At 40.1% G+C, this 25146-nt stretch overlaps 2 protein-coding genes across 5 annotated transcripts; both read left to right on the forward strand.

Annotated features, from left to right (window-relative positions):
* Positions 1 to 6565: 6565 nt before the first annotated feature.
* LOC148657339 (myosin regulatory light chain 2, smooth muscle minor isoform) lies at positions 6566 to 13853 on the forward strand. Of its 2 annotated transcripts, none has more exons than XM_088643450.1 (4): positions 6566 to 6712; positions 10202 to 10409; positions 12232 to 12393; positions 13310 to 13853. In XM_088643450.1, exons 2-4 carry the CDS (start codon positions 10226 to 10228, stop codon positions 13480 to 13482), a joined length of 519 nt encoding a protein of 172 aa, XP_088499576.1. In that variant the 5' UTR covers positions 6566 to 6712; positions 10202 to 10225; the 3' UTR covers positions 13483 to 13853. The 2 variants fall into 2 exon arrangements, with proteins under 2 accessions (XP_088499576.1, XP_088499577.1); XM_088643451.1 differs by having other exon boundaries at positions 6580 to 6723; positions 10212 to 10409.
* Positions 13854 to 16706: 2853 nt separating this feature from the next.
* Positions 16707 to 24398, forward strand: fastkd3 (FASTK mitochondrial RNA regulator 3). Of its 3 annotated transcripts, none has more exons than XM_088643452.1 (7): positions 16707 to 16843; positions 17677 to 19166; positions 20406 to 20491; positions 20865 to 21039; positions 22548 to 22617; positions 23280 to 23394; positions 23728 to 24398. In XM_088643452.1, the coding sequence occupies exons 2-7, from the start codon at positions 17714 to 17716 to the stop codon at positions 23824 to 23826; spliced, it is 1998 nt and encodes a 665-aa protein (XP_088499578.1). In that variant the 5' UTR covers positions 16707 to 16843; positions 17677 to 17713; the 3' UTR covers positions 23827 to 24398. The 3 variants fall into 3 exon arrangements, with proteins under 3 accessions (XP_088499578.1, XP_088499580.1, XP_088499579.1); XM_088643454.1 differs by lacking the exon at positions 16707 to 16843 and adding an exon at positions 16968 to 17082; XM_088643453.1 differs by lacking the exon at positions 16707 to 16843 and adding an exon at positions 17130 to 17526.
* Positions 24399 to 25146: the final 748 nt, after the last annotated feature.

Here is a 25146-nt window from a genome sequence, read left to right on the forward strand (position 1 = left end):
CCAAACAAGAGTCATGTTTCTTTATGTTTCTCTGTGTAAAAATGACTAAGAGATGAGTTTCTGGTCGGAGACTGCCACCTAGTGAGTTTTACATATCCCATGAAATGCTTGCAGCCCCATGTAGTCTGTGAGAAGTAAACAAAGTCCTCTGGTCTTCAGAACAGTGTGTCTTACTCATCCTCCGCAGATTCTGAAACTAGAGCCCTTCCTCCTGTCTTAAGAGATCTGAGATGAGTACCTCTGCTTAAGTTCAAAATGGCCTCTGAAATTTAAATCCATTCTAATGCTTGGGACTTTGTGTTCCTGCCTCTGGCTCGCAGAAGAGTATTTCTGCTCCCACTAAGCTTGTGTAGGTGTGGGAAGTTAAACAAAACTGCCCCCAAACATCAAATATTTCTGTGTGTTTTCTCTACTCCCAGTTTTCCTGTTGAGAGTAAGGCAATGGCCAGGGTTAGTCAGTCAATATCTTTCAAGTTTTAAGTCTGCACTAAATGTTTCTGCTGTCTTGAGAGCAGAGGATCAAAATTCCCCTAAAACCCATAGTTTCATTTTTATGTGTAAAAAACAATAATGGGGCATAATGTCAATTTGGTTATTGTTTTTCAAGCACTGTTTCAAAAGTGATTGCCTCCAGACATTTGTTTAGCTGACTAATCTTAAGACATAATGAACAGAACCTGTAAATTGTGCAGCACGGCTAAGAAAAAAAAATATTATGAATTCTCTCACAGCATGACAAATTCTGAGCCTCACATCAATTATGATGTGAGACACAGGATGGAAACCACAAAAGACAATATTTACATGCCAAACGTATTATAAAATTCAATAATGAACCCCCCAGGTATCATTGTGGTCACATTTGAATACCACAGTGAACAAAAGCTCACGCAAACCATCTGCTTACAAACACATTTTTCTTTCGTCATACCATAGTCAGGCCTGGGTATTTAAAGTCACCAACTGAAATGCAAGGGATGGGCATCAGCAAAAAGGTTTAAGAATAATCGTTGCATACAGTATGTGTCATCTTACCTGACCTGTTATCCTTGTTTCTAAAAAGACAATCGTTTGTATTAAGAACACAGAGGCGTTTTCAGAATGTGAAGGTTACCATGCAGCCCATCAACTTCATTTGGTTTCTAGCAACTACATTATTCTGAGGATCAAACCAAAACTTTTCTTTTTCACCATGACCTCATTGTATCTATTCATTGCTCCAGTGCAGGGGCTGTGTGAGTGTTCTCAGACAGTTAGAATTAACCTCAGATTTCTCACTTGATCATTTAAGTAGAAAGCAGTGCACATGCAGTACTTTGGATTCACTTCAAATTCACTTCTTACTCAGGTAACATTGAAGACATAAAGCTGCTACAAACCCTCCTATGCTCTTATTAGAATCATTTTCACAGTAGTGTTTTCAGAGGTGCTGTAATATATCAATAGCTTCAAAGAGCTTTAGTAAGCTGTTACCTTTCATACCTTTTAATAGAACAATAAAGCGTGCTTGGGAGTTCTAATACAGTGTCTACAAGTGCGACATTTCTAAATAAGAAATAACTCCTTTCATAATGAAATGTTGTACAAAAACTGTTCATTTTCACACAAACTAGTTTAAAATGCTGTCAAAAACATGTTTCCAATTCCTTGAGAGGAAACAAGTTCAGGTTAGGGCTGGAAAGCTCAGTTGTTCTGGAACAGAAGCTCTCTAACTTCTAAATTCTCAGCTGGCATTGTCCCATGTCAAGGAGTGGCTTCTTTCTAGCCACACAGCCGAATGGTGGTCACCCCTTTCTTTCAATATAGAATAGAATGGGATGGGATTTTCTTATTTGTAACCTTATACAAGTGTTGACACTATACCACTATATTCAATACCTAAATTACTCCTTTTCCATCTATCCATTTTTAACACCTCAATGCAATACAAGTCACTGGGGAGCCAGGGTCATAGCCATTAAAACAATGAGCGCAAGGCTTAATACACTCTGGACGGGACATCAGTCCATAACAGGGGACACACAAACACAAACATAAGCACACACTCACACCTGGTCCCATTGATTGGACAAAGGGACACAATACTTGCTTTGGCTGCTGGTGTCCCTAATTAAACAAGAACTGTGGAATGCAGGCAACATTCATCTAGCACAACACAGGGAAGGATGAAGCGCAACATCGCCAAATGGGGCTTCTCGACGTCAAAGGAGTGATGGAAGGGACTGTGGGTTCTGTACAGGGACCAAGGAGGAAAGCCCTGTTCCTTTGAGCTCCTGCAGAGGACTGGACAACTGCAGTGTCAGAGCCTGGACAGGGAAAAAGGCCTGGATAAAAGCAAGCGGTAGGGCTTGGTGGGACTGTTTCATTGTGCAAAGCCAGTCCCAGCATCCACTTGCTCAGATTGAAAAAAGACAATCACCCTTGCTTTTGTAATATAGTAGAGATTACATGGCCTGTTAGTGTGTGTACTCTTTGTAAGAGTTCTAGTGTGAAATAAAGTTTATTTTGTTAGAAAAAAATCAGCATGCCTTTGGACTGTTGGAAGAAACTGAAACAACTGGAAGAAACCCAGGCACACACAAGATAGAACATAAGAACTCCAGGGCCCCAGCACTACAAGGCAGCAAGGCTCACCATGTGCCACTTTTTAAAAAATTTAAAAAACTTAAAAAAGTTTTAAAAAGAGGCAAAATCTACTTCAACATTCAGCTTTCTGCTTTGAATTTGTCAAAATATGATGTTGACAACACATGAACCTCTAGAGAGAGAAACGAATTTGCTACATGAAAAAGTTCACTTAAACGTTGGAGGAAAAGGGACATCCAGTTCAATAGCCTTTCAGTCAGGAGGGTCTCAGGAGAAGTAGATGAACCACCTACAGCTTCAGTGTCAGCCAGAAGAATGAAAGACATACTGTATCTACAACTTTAAATATGAAGCACACTCTAACAAACAGTCAGCAGCTGATAGAAATAAGTACAGTAACACTTTCTTTGGAAAAAAGCCTATTTGATTATTAACGGTTTCATGAAATCCAGAAACCTCTTCAATAAAGAGCGGTTTGGTATGCTATACACATAAGGTGAGTCTCACTTTAGAGTTCTAGACAACAAAATGATACCTCAGTAGTTCAGTTAGATCAAAATGAATGCAAAAGAGGGACAAAATATGTATAGAGTATTTGGTGTGACTAGAGAGGGGAATGGCATCTAGCCATTAGGATAAGACTGCCCAAACCTCTGTTACTATTGCAAGTTAGGGTAAGGGAGTCGCTACAAAGGTGTGGATGAAGAGGAAGGGGAAATGCAAGAGACATACATGAAGGAAGTCCTGGGTGCGAGAGTATATGTAGGGGAGTGGAATTGTCTGAGATTAGGGTCTAAGTTTATTCCTGAACTTCTGTTATATACTCCATTTGTAAATTGGAGGTTATGTGAGGAAAAAGAACTACACAATTTCTCTTTGATTATTTTTGATTGAAGGATATGCAGTTATATAATATAGCTTGATCATTGTCTGAAATTAAGCAGTATATTGTATTATCTGCTTTTGGTTGTGGTTGTTTTAATACCAGGAGCACAAAATGTCTTTCAATTTTATGCAAATATGTTGGTTATTAGATCCATCTGAGATTAACCACGTTCAGACACCAGTGTCTGAAATATATACGTATGTTTTCAGATTTTATCTGAAAGTAGACAAACCACATTCATATCCCCCTAAAACAGCTGATGGAAAAATGCTCTTTACTGCAATATCACCTCAGACAAGTGTTTTTGGTGCACTCAGACTTGTTTACTGTGGACACAGTCTCTATAAGCAAAGGCAAAAGTCTTGCCATGGTCCATTTTAGTCAATGATGAGTCATGTATTCCATACACCCCTCTGTTCGGGATTTTCTCTGTAACAGATCTTCAAATTGGCTTCCAGCATTACACCCAGAGATTTCCATCTATCTTCTCTGACCCCCTTTTTCAAGGACTCCTTCACAAACACTCCTCTCACTGTCTAATTATAAGTAATTACTGCATAATCTATACTGGGACATGTGTCAGTTTACCCCATTACTCCCTTAACGGAATGTTCAAGAAGCTTTAGTCTACAGTTTTAACTATACACCTGATAACACAGAAGGAAAATCTTTTTACATTTACAAGAGATTGTGTCGTTGTCCTTTGAATGGATAACTACAGACAGTTAGCAAAAATAAAAAAGCATGTGAACTAGCTATGACGGATAAATACCTAAAGGTTTCAACATCAGGCGAGGAAAGGGACATTGTTGTCTTGAATGCAGTGCATATTAGCCATGGAAAAAAGCAATGATTTGAAAAAGTCAGTGCTTTTTGAGAAAAACGTTTGTAAATAACCTGTAAAGAAAATCTTGAACATATGGGCTCTTCATAAATTCTACATATCCATCCAGTACATTTACTCCTCTTTTTTTGGCTAATATTTTCACTAGACAGATATCATCATTATTGACAATTGTAGATAATGTACTAGAGGAGTCATTTTCACAAAAATACACAATAATACTCACTGATAGCACATGAAAACAACTAACAAAATTTGATAAAAAAGAAGAAATATGAATTACTTTTCTGCCTTATAACCCCTTTGTATTCATATCCTTTCTCACAGTGTTAAGCATATATCCTGAACAGCATTAAAAATGCAATAAGTATTGGAACCAAAATATATGTTCAATTCTAATTGCCTTTCAGTATACAATGATACAAGGCATCCCAAAGACATACTGTATGTTATGCCGTGTGCTTGTAATAACTAGTAAGGGACTCAAAAAAAATCAACAGGATGGGTCACAGGAGGTTAAATTAATATGTCAATGAATGTTTAGTGCATGAGCAAAAAGAATAGATCATTCCTGGGTTACAAAAACACTGGAGAGCCTCCCAGGAGAGAAGAAATGGTCAAGACCTGCAGGAAGGCAAGATGAAATCGAAAGATGTGCTTGCAGAAGCAGGATGGTGATAGTTGACCCACCTAGGGCGGTGTGGTGCGGTGGCTCTGTGGCTAAGGATCTGCGCCAGTGGCTGGAAGGTTACCAGTTTGTATCCAGCGGCTGGCAGAGGAATCCTACTCCATTGGGCCCCTGAGCAAGGCCCTTAACCCCAACTTCTCCAGAGGTGCTTGTATAAATGGCTGACCCTGCCTTGCACTCTGACCCCAAGCTTCTCTCCCTGTCTGTGTCTCATGGAGAGCAAGTGGGGGTATGTGAAAAGACAAATTCCTAATACAAGACATTGTAGATGGCCGATAAAGTGATCTTCAGTTCTTGAGGACTCCAGGGATCCATCTATTCTCTTAGCGCTTCTTCCATTTCAGGGTTGCGGGGGATATTCCTTGGAAGGGACACCAGTCCATCACAGGACAGACAGACGCACACTCACATCCAGGCCAATTCTCCCAGGAGAAATTTAAATTACCAGTATGTTTTTGGACGGTGAGAAACCAGAGCACCTGGAGGAAACCCATGTGAAGACAGGAAGAACACACTCTACACAGACAGCGCCCCAGGTCCAGAGTTGAACCCAGGACCCCAACACTGGGAGGCAGCAATGCCAGCAACTGCACAATTGTGCTGCACATCATCCATGCATGGTTAGTCAAAAGCTGACACCTCGCCTATCCTATCAATGCAGTTGCAGGTGGTTTCTCTTTTGAAAGCAAACCAGCATCACAATGCAGTCAAACCAGAAAGCCCTTCAGTTAGTGAGATAAGTATTTACAGCTCAGCCTAAGAAATATCCAATTTCCCACCAGTGGCTTGAAAAGGTGCTCTTCAAAGTAGGTGAATGGGCCCAATACCTTCCATTGTAAAAGAGGGGGAGCGTTTAGACGTGTTTATGTAAATTATGGCAGAACACTGGTTTGATAGACGCCATCTGCTGTTTTCTTCAGCTATAAACTCAAAAAGATGACTGAGAATACCTATATCTGAAATATTACAGGTAATTTTGAGCCCATTACTTAGCAAGATAAGTAAATTGATATTCTCATTTACATTACAAAAATTCAGCTTACACAACATTTACTGGAATTATTCGAATGAATTCCTTTGCTCAAGTGTACAGCAAAAGTATCCCACCCTGGATCTCAAGTCGCGACCCTTCGGAAGTCCTAACCCACCACTGCACGCTGCTAAGCCAAACTTCGGGGTTTGCATTTAAATATAAAAGACCATTTTAAAGACAAAATCCAGTTTACAAACTCATTCAAATATATATTTCATTGATACAACTGCTTCACTTTCACGATCCTGTTGCATCGCTGCCGTCGATGCGTCACACACAACAATAATTGTACAGGAAACTCGGTGCCTCTTTCCTTACAAGGACATTTCTCAGTGTGTAGCGTAGGCAAATAAGAATGTTGGGAGTCAGACCAAATTTTCAATATGAGGGGTATCATTTTTTATGCATTTAACGAAACGCATTGTCTGTAAAGATTCATGAACACATATTTTATCCAACGTGTATTAGAAGGTTAATTATATACACGTTTTAAAAAAACACGAAACCTTTTCGTATTCGCTGTGAGATAGGATAGCACAATGTAGCCGCCCCCCTACCCTGCGAGTTGCTGGTGGTATAGTCGGGGCTTCCTTTCAGCTACGATCAGGAAGTTAAGGGCGGTGGCGAAGCAGCAAGGCAGTAGATTGCCTGTCTTTATCATCTCATAGGTTTCAGGTATTTGTTGTGTTTTACTTAATCCTTTCTTGCATGCTTGTAGTGAACGGTTGGAATGTGTAGAGCCTTCGTTTTGTGAACGTTTGCGACTTAAAGCCGAAGGAGCCAAGGAGACGGTGTCTGGGTGCAGTTTTACAAGGTTCCTGTTACATTGGGCAAAACCGGTGCAGAGAGGCCCAGTTGGAGACAGGAAAAAAGATCTTGGGGCACTGAATTGCGTATCTGCCTGTGGCAAATCTTTGCGTTTGGCGCAAGAAATAAACGGACTAGTCGCTTTGTGAAGGGATCGTTTTTTATTAAACGTTATCGAATCAGATTTGCGTGGTCGACCGCACGGTTGTAAACTCACTGCAGTTTCATCGGAGCAGATAAGCAGTGCGTAATATAGGCGGAGACAGGTAGGCCCGATGGCTTCACATAAAAGACAGTTAGGTGTGGTGCTGACTTTGGAATTTGCAGAGTGATGCACGTATTGTTTCAAACTAAGTAGTCTTCGATACTTTTTATTGCTATTGAGAGAGTCCATGCATCAAACTAACAGTTAAAGATACAGTACCCTCAAAACGTGAACTACTGAACTTCTGTCTCGGGAGGTCTGACAAAGTGCCTTTAGCATCTGAGAGCAGATTGTTGTGCATTGGTATGCTTATTTTAATTTTGTTTTTAATATTGCGTTTTCTTACTATCATTTAGTAGGCACGGGATTCTGTCTTGTTTAATAAGCAGTAATGTGAGATGAGAGTAATGTGATGATGTGAGAGTGCATTTTTAGACTTTTGTCTTTGCATTGCGGTGTTGCTTGTTCTTGATATTACTTGGGTTTAAAAATATTTTTGTCATATTCAGGCGTATGAAGTGCGTGTGTTCATTTAACCCGAGTGGTACTTTCTTACCTAAATTAAGCTAAAAGTTAAGAGCGTAAAATGTTGATCACGAATCTTTGCTGAATTTTTACCGACCCCTCTGCACTGGTATGTAAGTAACCATACGCCTGTAACTTTGTCAGCAGCATCTTTCCTGGAGCCAAACATAAAGTAATAGGCTCACTAAAATGTCATTTATTGGGGTCTTTATACTCCCCTTCAGCAAAAAGAATATGGGGTTAAATTTTAAGGTAGATATTCTTATTTGTTTGCCAGATTTGTGGGATTTATATAAAATTGCTAGAGAGTGAGTGCAGACTGACTCTGATTAACATCATTGGTGATGTTAGCAGATACAAACAGCCCTCTAACACTTGGGATAATTAGGGTATTGTGGTGTTTTTTCAAATAGCTTTTTGATGAGGAGATGAGTTTGCATTAAAGAATGAGCCTCTCCATTAGAGAGTCTGCTGGCCTGTAATGTTTTTCAAGATGTTGTAAGCTATTCTAGCTGAGCAATAAGGGTAGATAAGGGAAATGTTGAAATGAGGGGAGGGGAGTGGAGTGGCGATTGGGGGCAGTTTTATTGTGTGGTGTCCTGTTCTTCCAAATCCAGTTCACTTTGCTGTGCTTTTAATTGGGTGGCTGGCACTCATTTTGCCTCCCAGAGTATATGGAAATTGTAAAGATTATCTGATTTGATGTCCTTTCCAAATAATGTTCATGTTCATTCGCTGAGCTACTGGGGGAGAACAGTGCTGTAGTCTGGCCCTGCTGGAATACATTACTCTGCTGTTTTTAACTGTTTCCAGAGCAAGATGGGACTTGCTTGAATTCCTCGGATGGCTCAGTGCAGGCTTTGGCAGTGGCCTCTATTGTACTGTGAAACACTCGGGCAGTACTCATTAAAACTGCGAAGGTTACAGATGCTTACCAGCTCTGTTTGTTTTGCATGGGCTCCCAACTGTTTTCCGAGTTGTGGGTTCAGGCCGATTGTGCCTTCCACATCCTGTGCTGGTGGCCTAGTTTGCCTGTGACTGCATTACCAGTGACAACTCCTCCTTCCTTTCCTGGGTATGTCATAAGGATCTGTGAATAGTCAGTAGGCTTTCAAAAGTAGCTTTTGCCACTTCTTCAGGGCATGGTGAAAGGCCCACATGGGTTGGAGTGACCCTCTGACTGGTCACACTTCATCTTTTGCCCAGTTTATTAATTTTATTTTCTTCAAATAGTGTGCCATATTTAAAAGGCGAAGGTAAAAAACAATTGGGTATGTTGGGTATAATTATGAGTTTAAGTAAGCCACCTGCTTCCAAAATGAGGTTTTTTTTATATATACAGAATACATATACATTATACAAAATTGTGCAGTATTTTGCAGGGTTAACAACATAAATCGCCCATTCAGCAGGTAGCAGTAGAACTGAGAGTTCAACCTCATCTGGACTGAAGTAGCTTAAAGACCCGTTTGTCATGGCATTTTGCTTTCTTTTGTATTCTGTCAGTCATGGCTGAAAGATTATTAAAATAACTTGTCTTTGCAGCGCTGATGTGGTCTAATGAATTGCTTCTAATGTGAGGACACCTGTTCTCACAGCAGTAATCTTTCCTACTGCCTGCAAGAGAAAAGACAGCAACAAAGCATGTTCACATTTCCTTTCATAGTACAACGATTGATGTGTTTTGGGAGTTGTTGCCAAAATTGTATTTGCCTGACATGACTTTCTTCATTAGTAGAACGATTCATTAAGCAGTCGACTTGTATTTTTCACCTCTAGTGTTTTTAGTGCTAATGGCGTCTCTAGTGTTTGCTAGATCTCATTTTAATTCTCGGGACTTGAATAATTTTAACGCTGTGTCATTGTTTTAGTAAGTTTTAATATAAGTGAACATCTGAGCTTGTGACTCTGTATCTTGGTAGGCCCTGAAATTAATTTAAAGCATTATCCTGGGGTACGCATCTAAATGTAGCTTGAGCCTGTGACATGTGAGAAGGTTTATAAAAAAAAAAATGAATGTGTCAGAATGAGTAGGGGCAGCAGCTGAAGTCTCGTGGATCTTTCTGAACAGCAGAGAGAGGGCTCTGGCAGCTTTGTGTGGCCTTTGAAAATACTGAATGCTATGGCCCAGCCCCTTAGCTGAAAGAGCTTGTGTAAATGATGGAAAGCTTTCCTTGGTATTTGTTGAAAGTTTTTAAGAGTGAATAATTTGTCAGATGCATTATGGGGCAGCACAGTGGTTAGCATGGCTGCCTCACAGCACCTGGGCTTTGGATTCAGTTCCTGGGGTGCTATCTGTGGGGAGTTTGTATGTTCTCACTGTGTTTGTGTGATATGTTGGTAAGTAATTAGCTTCTGATAAACTGGCCCTGGTGTGAGTATGTGCGTGTCTGTGTTTGTGTATGCCTTGCAATTGCCTGGTGTCCCATCCAGGGTATATCCTGTCTTGGGCCCGTTGCTTGCTGGGACAGGCTCCAGCTGGTTAAGGTGTAGATGCATGGATTATGCCGTTTCGGCCACTTTAAGAACTTATATCAAATAAAAGCTACGGGAGTGAATAGCTTATTGAAATGCATTTCTTTCTGAAATGCTTATGCAAGATGTATCACTCTTTTCTCCACCGGCAGGTTTTTGAAGAAAAAACAGCCAAAATGTCGAGCAAAAGGGCTAAGGGAAAGACCACCAAGAAGCGCCCCCAGCGCGCGACTTCCAATGTCTTCGCCATGTTTGATCAGTCACAGATTCAGGAGTTCAAGGAGGCTTTTAACATGATTGACCAGAACAGGGATGGCTTCATCGACAAAGAGGACTTGCATGACATGCTGGCGTCACTTGGTAAGTAGAAAGTAGAGCCAGTGGACCTTCATGGAAAGAAAAACAGTATCGTACCGCAGTACGATGCCCAAAATGATTATTTTTGTCTGTGGGGCAGACTTTCTAAAATGTATCCTTATTACCAAGAAAGCTTGCCAATATGGATTTTAAAGGCATTGATCTCACAACTGACTCTCTCTTTACCACAGCCTTATTCTTACACTGTGCTTAACATCCTTATGTATCTAAAACTGCTGAAGACATTTACCCCTGCTGTAAATTGGGAGGTCTCTAAATCTTCTGTAGTCAGCCTTTACACCACAAGTTGCTGGAAGGGAGTATGATGAGTCTTCTCCTTCAGCTAGTGTCCTGGAAGCTTGTAAAGAAAGGGTAGCTCTTGGAGAGAAGAATAAAAACATTGCCGCATCGTACTCCACCTTGTGTTTACAGCATGTGGTTTCTTGTTTAAGAGAGAATGAGTGGCTAAACTACACAAGTGTGGGGGCATGCACATGTAATTATACCTGAGGCGAGCTTATCTTGGCTGGACAGAAAGAAAGCAACTTTTACCTGGACACCCTTTACAATATGAGGAGAAATTAAATGCAGATATTTTCCTCTTAGTGCATTGCAATACTGCTTACTGACTGAACAACTATTCTGCTAATCGGCAGTGCACATCAGCATTAACGGATGCAGTTCACCAAATGCAAACATCTGACCTGCAGGTTAGGTTGCAAAGCATTTAATTTGCTTCATTTCTTGGCACGTAGAGGGTCCAGTGGTGAGGAGAGCTTTGAGCTGGGTTTTTGTTGGCTTGGAAGGAAACAGGCTGCAGAGGAGGGCTTATTAATGTAACCTAATTATACCTACTGTCTACAAAGATAGAAGAGCAGTTTCTAAAAAAAGGCTACACAGAGTAAGCTGATTATTGGGATTCCATTTGATTACAAGTTCAACAACATAGTGATAAGAATTAAACAAGGTGTAACAACTTCTGCTGGATATCTGCTATGTGGAGAGACTTTATAGTTGACCTGCTATTATGATTAAGACTCCATTGTCTTAACATTTAAGAATGTAATTTTACAGGCAAGTGGGGCATTTGATATACAGTATCTCCCTTATTTGATTTTTAGTAGCTTATTGATCCAGGGGTCTCATCGCATGTTTTCTTAAATAAAACAACATATTATCAACTTCAGCAACACAGCTGGGCAGCTGTGCTACCCATTGAAACACATTTCTAATGTTCTCAGTTATAAATGAACTTTCTTGCCATTTCTACCTTTATTCTGCATTGACTCATTGGGTTGACTTTATGCCCTGGTAGATTTGGAAAAATCTGGTCCTCTAGTAGATCTTCTTTGTTCAAGACTAAAACAATTAATTTCTCATAGTGTGTTAGTGTAGGATTGTATGATGTTTCTTTAAAACGGGGGATGTAACTAGTTTGTCTCCTCTGGATTGATGCCATAGCAAGTCTTTTTTGATAATTCGTTGACTTTTTGTTTCCCTGCAGTTTCCTTCTTACTGCTTTTTTATAGGTGATTTTGACAAGATGATATTTTTCAATTTCATATCTATTTTTTTTACTACCTGCATGTCCTGTACCTGTTATTCAACCAAATTCAGTACTGGGATCTGTCTGTTGTCTGCAGTAATTTGGTTTCTAACTGGTGATTGCTTTAACCAAAAATTGATCCAGTTATGCTAATAATTAGGACAGGTAAATTAGAGGAGAGGTAGAAGGAAAACCTCAGACACTGTGGTGCACAAGTCAGTTCCTTTAGGGACAATTTTTAAGTGTTAACTGTTCTTTTTTTTTTGGTTCTGTGCACAGGAAAGAACCCAACAGATGAGTACCTGGAAGCTATGATGAATGAGGCCCCTGGACCAATAAACTTTACGATGTTTCTCACCATGTTTGGGGAGAAACTCAATGGCACAGACCCTGAAGATGTCATTAGGAATGCATTTGCTTGCTTCGATGAAGAAGGGACAGGTAAGGAGCACCAGATGTTCCCCATTGTGTACCATTTCCATGAAGCTTTGCTGTGCTCTGGGGGTGCAAACATACCTAATATAGCCTTGAGTTTGTATACTAATGGATCATCAGAAACCAAGTCAGACTTTATAAATTGTTTTGTAAAAAGACTAGGCAAATAATACTGTGTCCGATGTTAAGAATTGCTGGTTTACACGATATTTCAATGATAATGGATGGTTTAATTAAAAATGTCATCAAGATCACATATTTCTTAATATAACTCATGATGAAACTTAATTTACCAAGCTGCTCCAGTCAAGCTAAATAAGTGAAGAAAACAGCTTTCTAAGACATGTCCAAAATGTATGCATTGCTTCAGCAGTGGGAGTTTAATGATGTTCTATACTTAAATATTTCCTCGATGAACTATAAATTCCAACAATAGTATTTAACAGTAGAATTTGCTTGATGTGGATATTGTGATGGATGTAGGGATCTTCATGGGCACTTTAGCTAAAAAGTTATTTGTCTGCTGAAATTAGAACTCATTGTCAATGTGTGCAGTAAAACTCGGTATCGGGTGTCACATACATCTAAAAACTAATGAGGATGAAAATGGATGTGTTGATCGCAGAATAAGACTTGTATAGCTTCAGATGAATTGGTTTAAACCTGAAACTTTCCTCTAAAACCATCAAGCAATTACAAAGAGAGCTTTCGGAGAGAATAACACTTGTATTTCTTATATTGATAATCTCTCAGTTGTGATCACACGGACTACAATTGTGACACATTTTAATTAGTTGGATAATTAGTCTGTTTTCATTGTGTAATCTATGCTGTTGTTGACACATGTCTTGAAATAAAAGCAGTGAAAATATGGAGGCTTATGGTTATTGGGATCTTTATCTTCTGCTTTTCTGTAATATAGGTTTTATCCAAGAAGACTACTTGAGAGAGCTTTTAACCACGATGGGCGACAGATTCACAGATGAGGAAGTTGACGAACTCTTCAGAGAGGCACCAATTGACAAAAAGGGCAACTTCAACTATGTGGAGTTTACACGCATCTTAAAGCATGGGGCGAAGGACAAAGATGATTAGGCGTGGGTTGTAAAAATATGCAAATGTTCATATTCTATTTCATGTTTGTCTCCAATTTGTACCCAATAAAACATCATTGCATGCCTTAGCTTTAAAACAAGACTACAAAAAAGCAAAATGATGCTATTTACCATATTTATAAACCTCTTTCAGTTCATTCTGGCAAATTTGCACATCTGTAATAAATTTGAAGGTAGACCATTAGTTTGCAATAATGATTGGGGTGGCTATGGAAAATACAACATACAAAATGTGAAAACGGGATACATGCTCCGGAAAAAAAGCCTTTGTCAAACCTAGAACCTGGGTAGCTGGATTTTTACATTTTGTAATAAATTGAGACTTTTGAAATAAAGATCGCTATCAACTCATGTGCTTTTATTTTTGTGTTTCAAGTTACCCCTGGTATTGTACCGGCAGATGGGAACAGCAGAGCAAAAGAAATAAAAAGATTGGTTTTATATTTTTGGTTAAGACTTCTGTGGAAAGCAGAAACTAATGTAAATATGTTTTTTCACAGTTATTGCATTAGGTGGTTGTCAGTGGTATGCACACGCGTTAAAGCATGAGTCTTAAGTTACTGCTTCCCTCATTCCTAACCTCTGTTGCGGACATGCTCTTACTAGAGTTTTGTAATTGACAACAGATGGAGAACATGTTTGTGCACAAAGGAGAAAAAAATGCAGCCTTTTTTGTGCCATTTTCAGTTTTAAAGGAAACATTACAGATGGACAAGAACATTTCACAGATGATGGCCTTTTGAGTAAGGACTCTCTTGTATGTTCTAATACAATTACGTTTCATTGCTGGAAATGAGTTAAATGTGCATATTTAAATATTAAGGTATTTTGTATAAAATATGGAAAATATTACAGGGTGGACACTTCATACTAGGTTTAGCTCTTATTTACTATAATAAAAATAAAAAGGTGTCAGAACTGTTACAGTTGAACCATGTGTGTAAGGTTGGACTTAACTTAATGTTAAAGAGCTGTGCTCAGCCGATACACAATTGCCCTTTCCTGTGCCTTTAAAAAGTGGACCTCAGTCAAGAGATCAATGCCGTGTGCTATTAGCCATACAAATTAGCCATTTGCTAAACATGTTTGTTTAAAAAATTGTGAAAATCTTCACTGCAGTGGCTTCTTCCTTGATTGTGTGATCAATAATGCAGATCATGTGGTTACAATTCTCTGATATCTGAAATAAAAAGGCAGTCCCAGAGGACAGAGATTGTTGTGTTGGAAAAGAGCTGCAGCTATCAGAAACCAGGAGTGCTGATCTTGCTCACACTTGTGGAAGCATGTTTCTGCCTTGCGCAAGACAGTAATTGGTAAGAGCAGCAAACATGCATATCTTGCCATACGTATTGGACCACATCAGATTTAAAGTAAAGCCATGTTTTATAAACCGCTTCTTGGTAATAAGAAACCAATGAAGGCAGATGGCACTGGTCCTTGGATAATCTAGATAAATATTGATGAGGCACTAAAGCTTTTACACAGTAATTGTAATAAGAATAGTAAATTACCAACAACAATAATACATGCTAAAATACTCCAGAAGAATTCAGTAGTGGTGGAGCATGTCTAGTTATACTGTACTGTATATATAATAAAATATTAGCATATGCTGGGCAAAGCAGTGGTAATACTGTAGCTCTGAACATTCAGGTAGAAGCCAAGTAGAAGGCTTAAAGTAAACCTAAACTATCTTTAGTGTTAAAAACCAAAGTCAAAAGATGGAGTGGACTTCTGCAGAAGAATTATATTTAGACCAACATCGAAGCAATGACTGAGTGCTAAACCACTGCTTCAAACAACTGAGTTTTGTATCTATAGCCATACCCTGTGGGAGTAATGTCATTCAGCAACAAGAAGCTATGTTGTAGATACTATTTTTCATCATTTACATGTTTCCACTTGGTCAGCTTTCAAGATCGCATGCCTCAAATATCACTTCTTTGCTGGTGATATTCAGATCTACATCCATATCAAACCTGACACTGATGTGGCTGTCTCTATTCTCTCTAATTGCTTGTCCAACATTAAAACATGGATGACTCAAAACTTCCTTAATCTAAACTGTGACTAGACTAAAGTTATGCTTATTAGCACCTCCCATCAACTTTGTTCAGCCAATGCTGTAACCCTGTCTGTGGATTGTACTGTACTTGAGCTTCAGTCTAAATTGAAAAACTTGGGGGTGATATTTGATTCAGGCTTGACATTTGACCCGCTTTTTCAAAGAATTGTCAAAACATCATTCCTTCTCTTTAGAAATATTGCCAGATTGCATCCTATGTTATCACTAACTGTTGCTGAAAAGTTGATCAAGACATTTGTCCTCTCCCGAATTGACTACTGTACTGCTCTACTCACTGGGGTTTCTAAATCCACATTGAGCAAACTGCAGTATGTCCAAAATTTGGCAGCCAGAATCCTGACCAGGTCTAGTGCAAGTGATTACTCCCATCCTGGAGTCCTTGCACCAGCTTCCAGTAAAGTTTCGTGTCGACATCAAAATTCTAATGCTCACCTATAAGGCTCTGCATGGCTTGGCACCTCACTACCTGTCTGAACTACTATCATCCTACTCCCTACCTAGCGACCTTCACCCTTTTAATTCTGGTCTCCTATCTGTTTCCTAAGCCCATCTACACTCTGAGTGACAGGGCCTTCTCTTGTTATGCACAAAGCTCTGTAACTCTCTCCCCATGGATATCAGAGAGTCACATTCTCTAAATTCCTACAAACCCAGACTCAAAACCTTCTTCTTTAGAAGAGCCTTTACTTAACTGGTTCTGTTCTTTACCCCTCTGCTCCTATTGTATTCAGTACCCCCATCTACTGTCTCCTTGTTGTTGTCATACTGTAAAGCGCTTTGAGAAGCCAAATTTAAAGGTGCTATATCAAATAAAGTTTATTATTATTTTTATTATTATTATTATTATTATTATTATTATTATTATTAGGAGGATAATGATAATAATGTTTTGGTGAGAGAAGAAAAGTAGGTTTCTTACACTTTCCAAAGGTATGCTGGGTTGTCATGAACTATTTATACTTTGTGGGTCTGCATTGGTCTGGCATACCTTGGCGGGGCTGGGATTTGCTTTACTCACCGTCTCTGTTAAAGTTTTCTTTCCATATAGATAAATTGATTTCTCATAATGGATCTACTACAATAGTGTGTTTTTTATGCGCACAAGTTCACCCAAAAAGTAATTGCGCCATTCTACTGGATTTTACGGTACAAAAATACCGGCTTGAGTCGCCGAACTCGGAAGTTGTAACAACATTACACAACCATGCCGCTGCTTTTCAACCGTATTTCCTGAAGTGTAGTGAATATCTGAAAGGTAAACATTTTCTGCTTATTTTTGCACTTTAACAAGTCTTATTATTTCAATAAACCGTTAAATGTACTGGCAAAGAGCAACCATTTAGATCATAACGCGGTAGTATGTCTAACATTCACTTCCGCCTAGATGCACAAGGGCAAAGATGTGTGTTGCTTTTACACACTGATTAGAAAAAGGACACATTTATACATTTGGATACATTTTATTTAAAAGGATATGAGGATGCTGACTTTGGGGTACATAATTAGAATTTAAATTTAGAAGGTTTTTCTAAAGTGTAGTAATCGAAATGTCCTTTCGATCTTTTGGTGCAAAAGTGAAGAGCAATAGCGTTTTTTCTAGATTTAACATAATGAATCTGTGAACAGAAAGTGTGATATCTATTGTTGTACTATAGTGTTTTACTACTTTATGTACACCTGTTCCTATCCTTGAATTCATGTCCAGTATAGGAATGTAGTATTTGAGTACTGCAATGATTTTATCAACAGGGGATAATTAAGTGAAGTATTTAAATCATTGAAACCAGTATTTAATTAAACTAAGATGATTTGATAGAGGTAGCACATGAGTGTTCAGGGTGCGGGTTTTGTGAACTCTGTATAATAAAACGTCCTGAGAAGATACAGGTGAAAATGCTAACTGACAGTGACACCAGTGTAAATAAGGTCACGTAACAGGTCGGTATGTGTTAGACTCTGTCAGTACGTGAATCATAATTGTATCTGTGTCAAACAAGGATACATTTATTTTACCAGTAATTTAGATAAGTATTTCAACAGTTTTAGACAATATATTTTACCAATGTTTAATCTTTCATGTCCCCACAGGAGGTCCAGTACCTGCTGATAAGCTCTCCAGCATGCAATGGCTTTCAGGTTTCTGCAGGGGTGTCTGAGGGCGACTCGAGCAGTACAGCACTTTCGCTTCCTTCACAGTGCAGCATGTCTTTCACGATGCGCCAGCTCCTACAGGCAGCTGCCGTGCCCAGTGTGCCTCCGGAGACCTTCCAGCTGTTGCACGACAGGGCAAGGATGCAGGAGATTCCTGCGTGATCATCAAAAAGCCGCTCTGTCGACCATCAGGGATCAAGTGTACTTTGCTGGGGGCTCTGTTTGTCTGCATGGAGATGCCTCAGATGGGTTTAGGCTCACCGACCAGCAATCCACATCCATGGATGAGCGGACGTTTGCAGATCAACTCAGACACTGCTCGTCCAGCAGGCAGGTGTTCAGACTCCTTCTTTCATTGAAAAGCATGTCTGACATGATGGCTGCCTCGGCTCTGCAGACGATCGCTGCTCTGGAACATGACAAGTGTGGGCTGAAGGACCCAACTGTTCTGGACCACGATGTCTTCAAGGCAGTCTGCTTCCAGTTTGAGCACGATTCCCAGAGGCTGACAGATGCCGGGCTGTTGTCTGCCCTTCACGCCTGCACGCGACTGTACGTTGACCCTTGGAGCTCCCTGATGGTGCGTCTGGTCTCTGAGAGCCAACGTCGGCTGGACAGGGGACAGATGCCCATCAGAAACCTCTGCATTTTGGCTGAGGCACTTTTAGCATTGGAGGGATCTAGATCTGTAATGCTAAAGCAAGTCATGGAGCAGATACAAGGACACGAGGTAAAGGAATGGAGCTTGGAGGAGTTGACGCAGGTCTACGGCCTTTTGCAGACTGGAATTGGGGAACGAGGCCAATACCAGCACCTCTTGAACTCCATGAACAGCTACACCCTTTCCAGAGCCGCCTCACTGAAACCAGCCTCTATCAGCCAGATACTGAATGCCTTAGTTGTCCTGAGCCAAACCCGGGCCGTTCCTTTGGTCATAAGCCTCTGCAAGCACTCGGTGAAGCACGTCCACCGTTTCACAGACAGTGAGCTGGTGGAAGTGCTGGGAGCCCTCATGCACTTTGGCCACAGCGACCAGTACTTTGTGGAAGCACTGGAGCGACATGTGCCCAGGAACACTTACACCATGCACCCCGAGGCCGTCGCCAAGGTCATGCAGTACTGCGGACGCCGGCAGATCCTCTCCAAAGCTATATTTGACACAGTGGCAGAGAGCTTCGTGTACAGGGCAGACTCCTACAACACCAGCCAGATTGCTCGGCAGATCATGCCCTTTGGAAAGCTGGGGTACCTGCCCCCCAACACCGGGGAGCTCTTCCACAAGGTGGAGGGGATCCTGCACACACAGTTTTCTCAGTTCCAGCCCCGCACACTACTCAACCTGCTCCACTCCTGCACCCTAATCGAAAGGTTCCCTGTGAATTTCATGGCCAAGGTTTTCAATCCCTATTTCCTTCAGCAGCTGGAAGGTAAGGTCTTCTCTATGGGCTCTGATGAATGTGGTAATAATTATAATTACTTACACTTACATAGCGCTTTTCTGGACACTCTACTCAAAGTGCTTCACAGGTAATGGGGACCCCTCCACCACCACCAATGTGCAGCATCCACCTGGATGATGTGACGGCAGCTATAGTGCGCCAGAGCTCTCACCACACATCAGCTATCAGTGGGGAGGAGAGCAGAGTGATGAAGCCAATTGATAGATTATCATATAGAGATAATTAGGAGGCCATTATTGGTAAAGGCCAATGGGAAATTTGGCCAGGACATCAGGGTAACATGCCTACTCTTTTTGAGAAGCACCCTGTGATTTTTAAGGACCACAGAGAGTTAGGACCTCGGTTCTACGTCTCATCTGAAGGATGGCGCATTTTTAGAGTATACTGTCCCCGTCACTATACTGGGGCATTAGGACCCACACACACTGCAGGGTGAGCACCACCTACTGGCCACTCTAACACCTCTTCCAGCAGCTGTCTTAGCTTTTCCCAGGAGGTCTCCCATCCAGGTACTGACCAGGCTCACACCTGCCGAGCTTCAGTGGGTTGCCAGTTGTGAGTTACAGGGTGTCACCCGAAGAAGGCTCCACAGCCGAAATGTTGTTTTCTTTCTTCTCCTTTCAGCAGGGAATAAACCCATTACTTGTTCCTTTGCAGGCTTCTCATGCTGACGCAGCTACCCACCTGAACTATTTATAATTAGGCTTAAGAAGAAGTCAGTGGATTGGGTATTTTCCTTTTATTTTGAGACTTCATTATTTACATATATTTTAAGTGTATGTTCTCATCTTAAAGCGGCACATAACAATGTGTGCTATTGCCTGCATTTTATAGCTTCAGTTTCAAGTGTGTAAACTGTAGCACTAGATGGGATTGTGTATTCTTGAAACCAACATCAGTAGTCTCAGTAGTCAAATGCTACTGTGTGCAGTGATCAGAGTGACTGATCAACATTTTAATTAGAAACTCTTCAGTTCATTAATTCCAGGACACACAGAATTAAAGTCACACAAGCTTTTTCTGCTTCACTTCTTTATTGTTTATGGTGTGAGGTGCGTGGATTTTTGTGTGATGAGTGAGCAAGTAAGTGTATATGATCTGTGTACAGCATATGATACGCAGTATCATGATCTTTTAGCCTCATCCATGTTTGTTAAAATGATTTTAATTTCATTATTTAATCTTTGCTCTTTGATCTTCTTTCAGAGCAGGGCACTGGCTTGGACAGGGTACTGCTTGCACAGTTGACCCAGCTCTATATGACAGTGAAACTGGAGTGCCCCTTTTATGAGGTACATCTGCAGAATGCAGCTTCCAAGTGTGTTTTTTCTTCCACTGGTTATAATAAAGCTTCCTGTACTTGAATAGGTAGATATATTGGTCTTTTCTATTTTCACATTTCATATCTATAGGGCCTGATGGACCCTTTAACCTTTTGTGGTTGTCTTTACTACACAATCATTTATCGAGTAATGGGTAACTGTGGTATCCTTGCTCTTCTATAGAGAATCATCCTCCATTCTGGCACCAACTGGAATGATAGAAATGAAAGAATATTCAAAGAACAGGGAATAACTAGTGTCTGACTTCTCTGTGCCTCGTGCCCTCAGTGGTGGTTAACAAATCGCAAGGTTGAAAACAGAGTCTCTTAACTCTTTTTTGCAGGGTCCTAACCTCCTTCCCAAGTACCGTGTGAAATCGTTCCTCACCTCTGGCCGCTCCCTTGAGACGCCAGTGGACAGGCACCTTTACAATCGGGTCAAAATGGGACTCCTTGACCTCCTCGGGGCCCGTGACTACTTTGCTTCGAATGTGCTGACGCCTTACTGCTATACTTTAGGTATGAGTGCTCCAAAAGTTATATATAACAATTAGCTGGCATTTTCTCCATCCATCCATCCATTTTCTATAACTGGTATCCAGTACAGGGTCGTGGGGACTCGGCAAGCAGTGGGCACAAGGCTGGACACATCCATCGCCATCGCGGAGGACACACAGACATAAACACATACAGTCATATCAGGGCTAATTTTTTCATAAGCCAATTAGACAAACGAATGGAGTTTATAATGAATGTTGGGGAGGGTTGACAACAGCCAAAGCTCAGTCAGACGCAGCTGTCAGTAATTCACACTCGCGGGGGTCGTCGATTCCTTACCTGAAACCATTAGGAATACTTTATATTAGTCCCTTCTCTGCCTCACATACGTCTTTTTTTTTCATCCTTCCTGCATCCCATCTTCATCCCTGCAGCCACCCCTTGGTCACGCCTCACTCTGCAGGGGACCACCCTGTGAGGTCAGACCTCAACCAAATGGGTTAAGCCAAAATTTGACCGAAATCCATACCCCATAATCCTTTTCCGTACATGTAATTCTTGGGTGGTGTTATTCCTAATGACTTTTGTAATATTTGAACTAGCATTCATCCATTTTCTGACCGCTTATTCCAGTTGAGAGCTGCAGGGGAGCTTGAGTGTATCCCGGCAAGAAATGAGCACAAGGCAGGATATACCCGAGACGAGATGCCAGTCTACTGCAGGGCTCTCAGACACACACACACACACACACAGAGCAAGGCTTATTTTAGAAGCCAGTTAACGTACCAGTATGCCTTTGGACCGTGGGTGGGAACCGGAGTACCTGAAGGAAAGTCACAGTGAAAACATACAAATTCCACGCTGATATCACCGTAAGAATTTAATGCAGAGCCCCAGCACAGCCTGGGCCCCCCCTGGTTATTTTCTTTTAATGGTGAGGAAGAAGTGAAATCAGGTCAAATTGTGGTTTAAGCAGTTACTACTGCTTCATACTGTATGTTGAACGCCTCAGTGGTAAAATTAATTCTGTGTGCATTGTATTTCCCTACATTGTAAAAAGAAAGCTTAATGAAGGGAACTGAAACAACTTTTTGTTCCTTGCGTCTGAAATGTTTGAACCTACTCCATAATATATAACAGGACAAACTAGAACAGAGGTCACAGTAATATTCATCCTTTTTACAATAATCCATTATTTAACCAGATAGTTCAGTTGAGAACAAATTAGCATTTACAATGGCAACCTGGTGAGAAGTCTGTATACTATTGTAGCACAGAGAAAAGAAGCTGCGACAGAAAAGCTCAATTATAAAAAGTGTTTAACAAGTGGAAGTATCAGGCAGAATAGATATAATCATACACTGGATAATCCCGTCAGATACAAGGGTGGAAATTATCAGTTGTATTGTCCCCGGCTGCATCAGGACAACCACCTAGCTTGTGTAGTTCTTTATCCATTGCAGATGTACCCAACAAAAATTGATTGAAATTGGTGTTATTTGAAATTTTGAATATTTGCGTCTTGACAGATGTGGAACTCAAACTGGACGGGGAAGGATATGTGCTGCCAGCCAGCCACCATGAAGATGTCTGTAAGAGGCAAGTCTGCTAGCTGCAGTTACAGAATAAACGGGATGAATGTTTAGGATTTGAGTGCACATTCTTATTTTCAGACTTGTGCATCCTTTTTTTTGTTTTACTGCTCCTTTGGTAATTTAGAAGCTGACAGAACTTTCTGTTTTATGTAAGGCAGTTTAAAGTTGTAAACATTTTTATCGTGTTGTAACTCTTAATTTCTTAGTAATATCCAGTATTGTGAGCTTTAAGTGATTAAGTGATGCTGTATTGCAAATGATTGAGTCAAACAATCCCAGTATAACTCCATGTATTAATCATAGAGTTTGGAGCCTTTTAATCTCCTCATTTTTTTTTAACATAATGAATGTAGAAAAGTCAGTCAGCTGTTGTAATAATCTGCATGTCTGTGTGTTGTATTGTATTGTAGCTGTATGAAAACCCTCTTGCCTTGACTTGCCTGGGCTAGAACAGTAAACAATTTAATTCCAGCTGTGTTTCTTATAAAACTGTGTTCAGTAGTCTTCTGTTACTCAGTGATCCTACACTCATTGTAATCCCTTGGCATACATTGTCCCGAATAATGAAAATAGAAATATTTAATAATGGCAGAAAAGCTTTTTTTTTCATCTTCTTCAAAACATTATTATTAGTAACATTTTTGTTGTTTTGGTTTTAAACTACAGGATAGCAGTGTGCATTGATGGGCAAAAGAGGTTCTGTGCTAATACTCATCACTTGCTGGGTAAAGAAGCCATAAAGACACGCCATTTGAAACTGCTGGGTTACGAAGTTGTGCAGGTATTTTTCCTTCAGTCTTTCCTCACAGATGGCTCTGGCCCACCCTGTATGGGCATGGATTTCTAAATGAAGGGACAACACGGTGCTCTGGAGTCTTTTTAATCTCCTTTTCATCAGCTATCAGTGACTTAACCTTTCAAAAACATTTTGTCTCTTTTCGTTTAAACATGGTGAATGTAGAAAGGTCAATCAGCTGTTGTAATAGCCTGCATGTATGTCTGTTGTAGATGTTGGGAAAACCCTCTTGAGCTGACTTGCCTGTGCTAGAACAGTAACTGATTTGATTCCAGCAAGTTTTGATTTCTAAAATGAATTGCCCTTTCTCTATCCTAGATACCGTTCTTTGAGTTTGAGAAGCTGCAGAACCGTGCGGAGACAGTTGACTATCTACACAAGAAAATCTTTCCTCATAGCTACAGACTCAGCTGGTGATGTTATGACAAGGGAAGGGAAAGTATGGACATGGGTTCAGAAGACATGTTTTCCACACGTGTGTCAGTGTGAGGGGTTTGAATAAACTGACAATAAGTGTTGAGACTTCATTAACTGCTACTACAGTACAGATTCATGGGGTTTCTAGCCACATGGTAGTTTTCACTATTCACATTAAAGAAAATATTTTTGTAGTCAACAATTAAAATCACATGCCTTTATGGAAATTAATTAATTTCTAGTGTTATTAAACACCATAATGATGAAAAAAATAGACCAACTTTTTCACAAATATGTAAGATGTTCCTTGTGTTATGGAACTATACTATATCGTTGCTACAAGTCAAAGAATATTTTTCATATATTTATTATACTGTACACTTATGCATCAGTTGGCATAAGCAGTTGTTTATTTAAGGAAGAACAGTACATGTATTACTAATGGGGTTTTAATATTATACAATTAATTATACAATAACTCATTGTAAAATTACTTTTCTATACTATTGTATAATACCACAGTGGAGTAATGAAAACGCATTTAAAAAGTAAATCATTTTTCTTCCCCCAAATTTTTTTTATGTGAAAAGCAAGTGGTCTCAGTTTCTCTTCTTGAATTCGAATCAGATTCCACCTCACTGCTGCAGACATCACAGACAGAGCAGGACTCAAGAGCCTAGTATTGAATCGAGGTGATCTGTGCAGGTGTGTCAGTAGTGTTATCAGGTGACGCACAGTGGTGTTAAAGGGTGTTTATTCTATTCTAGTAGTCATACTTCCTCCTTAGCTGTTTTGGCAAGATGACAGAGAAGGGCCTGTTCGTAATAAGATTTTGCTGAGAAACTCATTACAAGACATGAATACTTCATTCACTCTCAGAATTATGTTAACCCAAAAATAATTTGGTTATTTTTGTTATTAGGATTAAAGAAGCTTAGGTTTATGCAACTTTATTTCCAGAATTTAAACTGTATATTGACTGTACATCCACAATCCAGCACCCCTTCCGTGAAGAACAGGGAATCACTGCAGTGATTCAGTGATGCAGCTCCTTTACAACACAAATTAATTAATATTAAAAATGTGTAGTGGGCTTTTACATGCCTATCTACCAACCAATGGAAAATATAGTCAGATGTTTCTAAATACTATTTGGACAGGATAATCTGTGATTTTTTGTGCTAGTTTACTTTTTAATATTCTTCACTCAGCAAAAGGCAGCTTTTCAGCCGTAGCAGTAGTTCATACACTGCAAACTGATGGGCTATTACAGAGACAATATTTTTCCCAGATTCACTGAATGGTGGAGTCCAGACTTAA

Source organism: Lepisosteus platostomus, chromosome 8 (genome assembly GCF_059453375.1).
Source record: "Lepisosteus platostomus isolate fLepPlt1 chromosome 8, fLepPlt1.hap1, whole genome shotgun sequence".
Lineage (NCBI taxonomy): Eukaryota > Metazoa > Chordata > Actinopteri > Semionotiformes > Lepisosteidae > Lepisosteus > Lepisosteus platostomus.

Excerpts from the sequence above, each read along its gene's own strand:
- LOC148657339 (XM_088643450.1), top strand. The coding sequence starts at position 10,226 with ATGTCGAGCAAAAGGGCTAAGGGAAAGACCACCAAGAAGCGCCCCCAG. Across the intron at positions 10,410-12,231 it reads TGACATGCTGGCGTCACTTG|GAAAGAACCCAACAGATGAG; the intron begins GTAAGTAGAAAG and ends TTCTGTGCACAG. Across the intron at positions 12,394-13,309 it reads CTTCGATGAAGAAGGGACAG|GTTTTATCCAAGAAGACTAC; the intron begins GTAAGGAGCACC and ends TCTGTAATATAG.
- fastkd3 (XM_088643452.1), top strand. The coding sequence starts at position 17,714 with ATGGCTTTCAGGTTTCTGCAGGGGTGTCTGAGGGCGACTCGAGCAGTA. Across the intron at positions 22,618-23,279 it reads CATGAAGATGTCTGTAAGAG|GATAGCAGTGTGCATTGATG; the intron begins GCAAGTCTGCTA and ends TTTAAACTACAG. Across the intron at positions 23,395-23,727 it reads TGGGTTACGAAGTTGTGCAG|ATACCGTTCTTTGAGTTTGA; the intron begins GTATTTTTCCTT and ends TCTCTATCCTAG.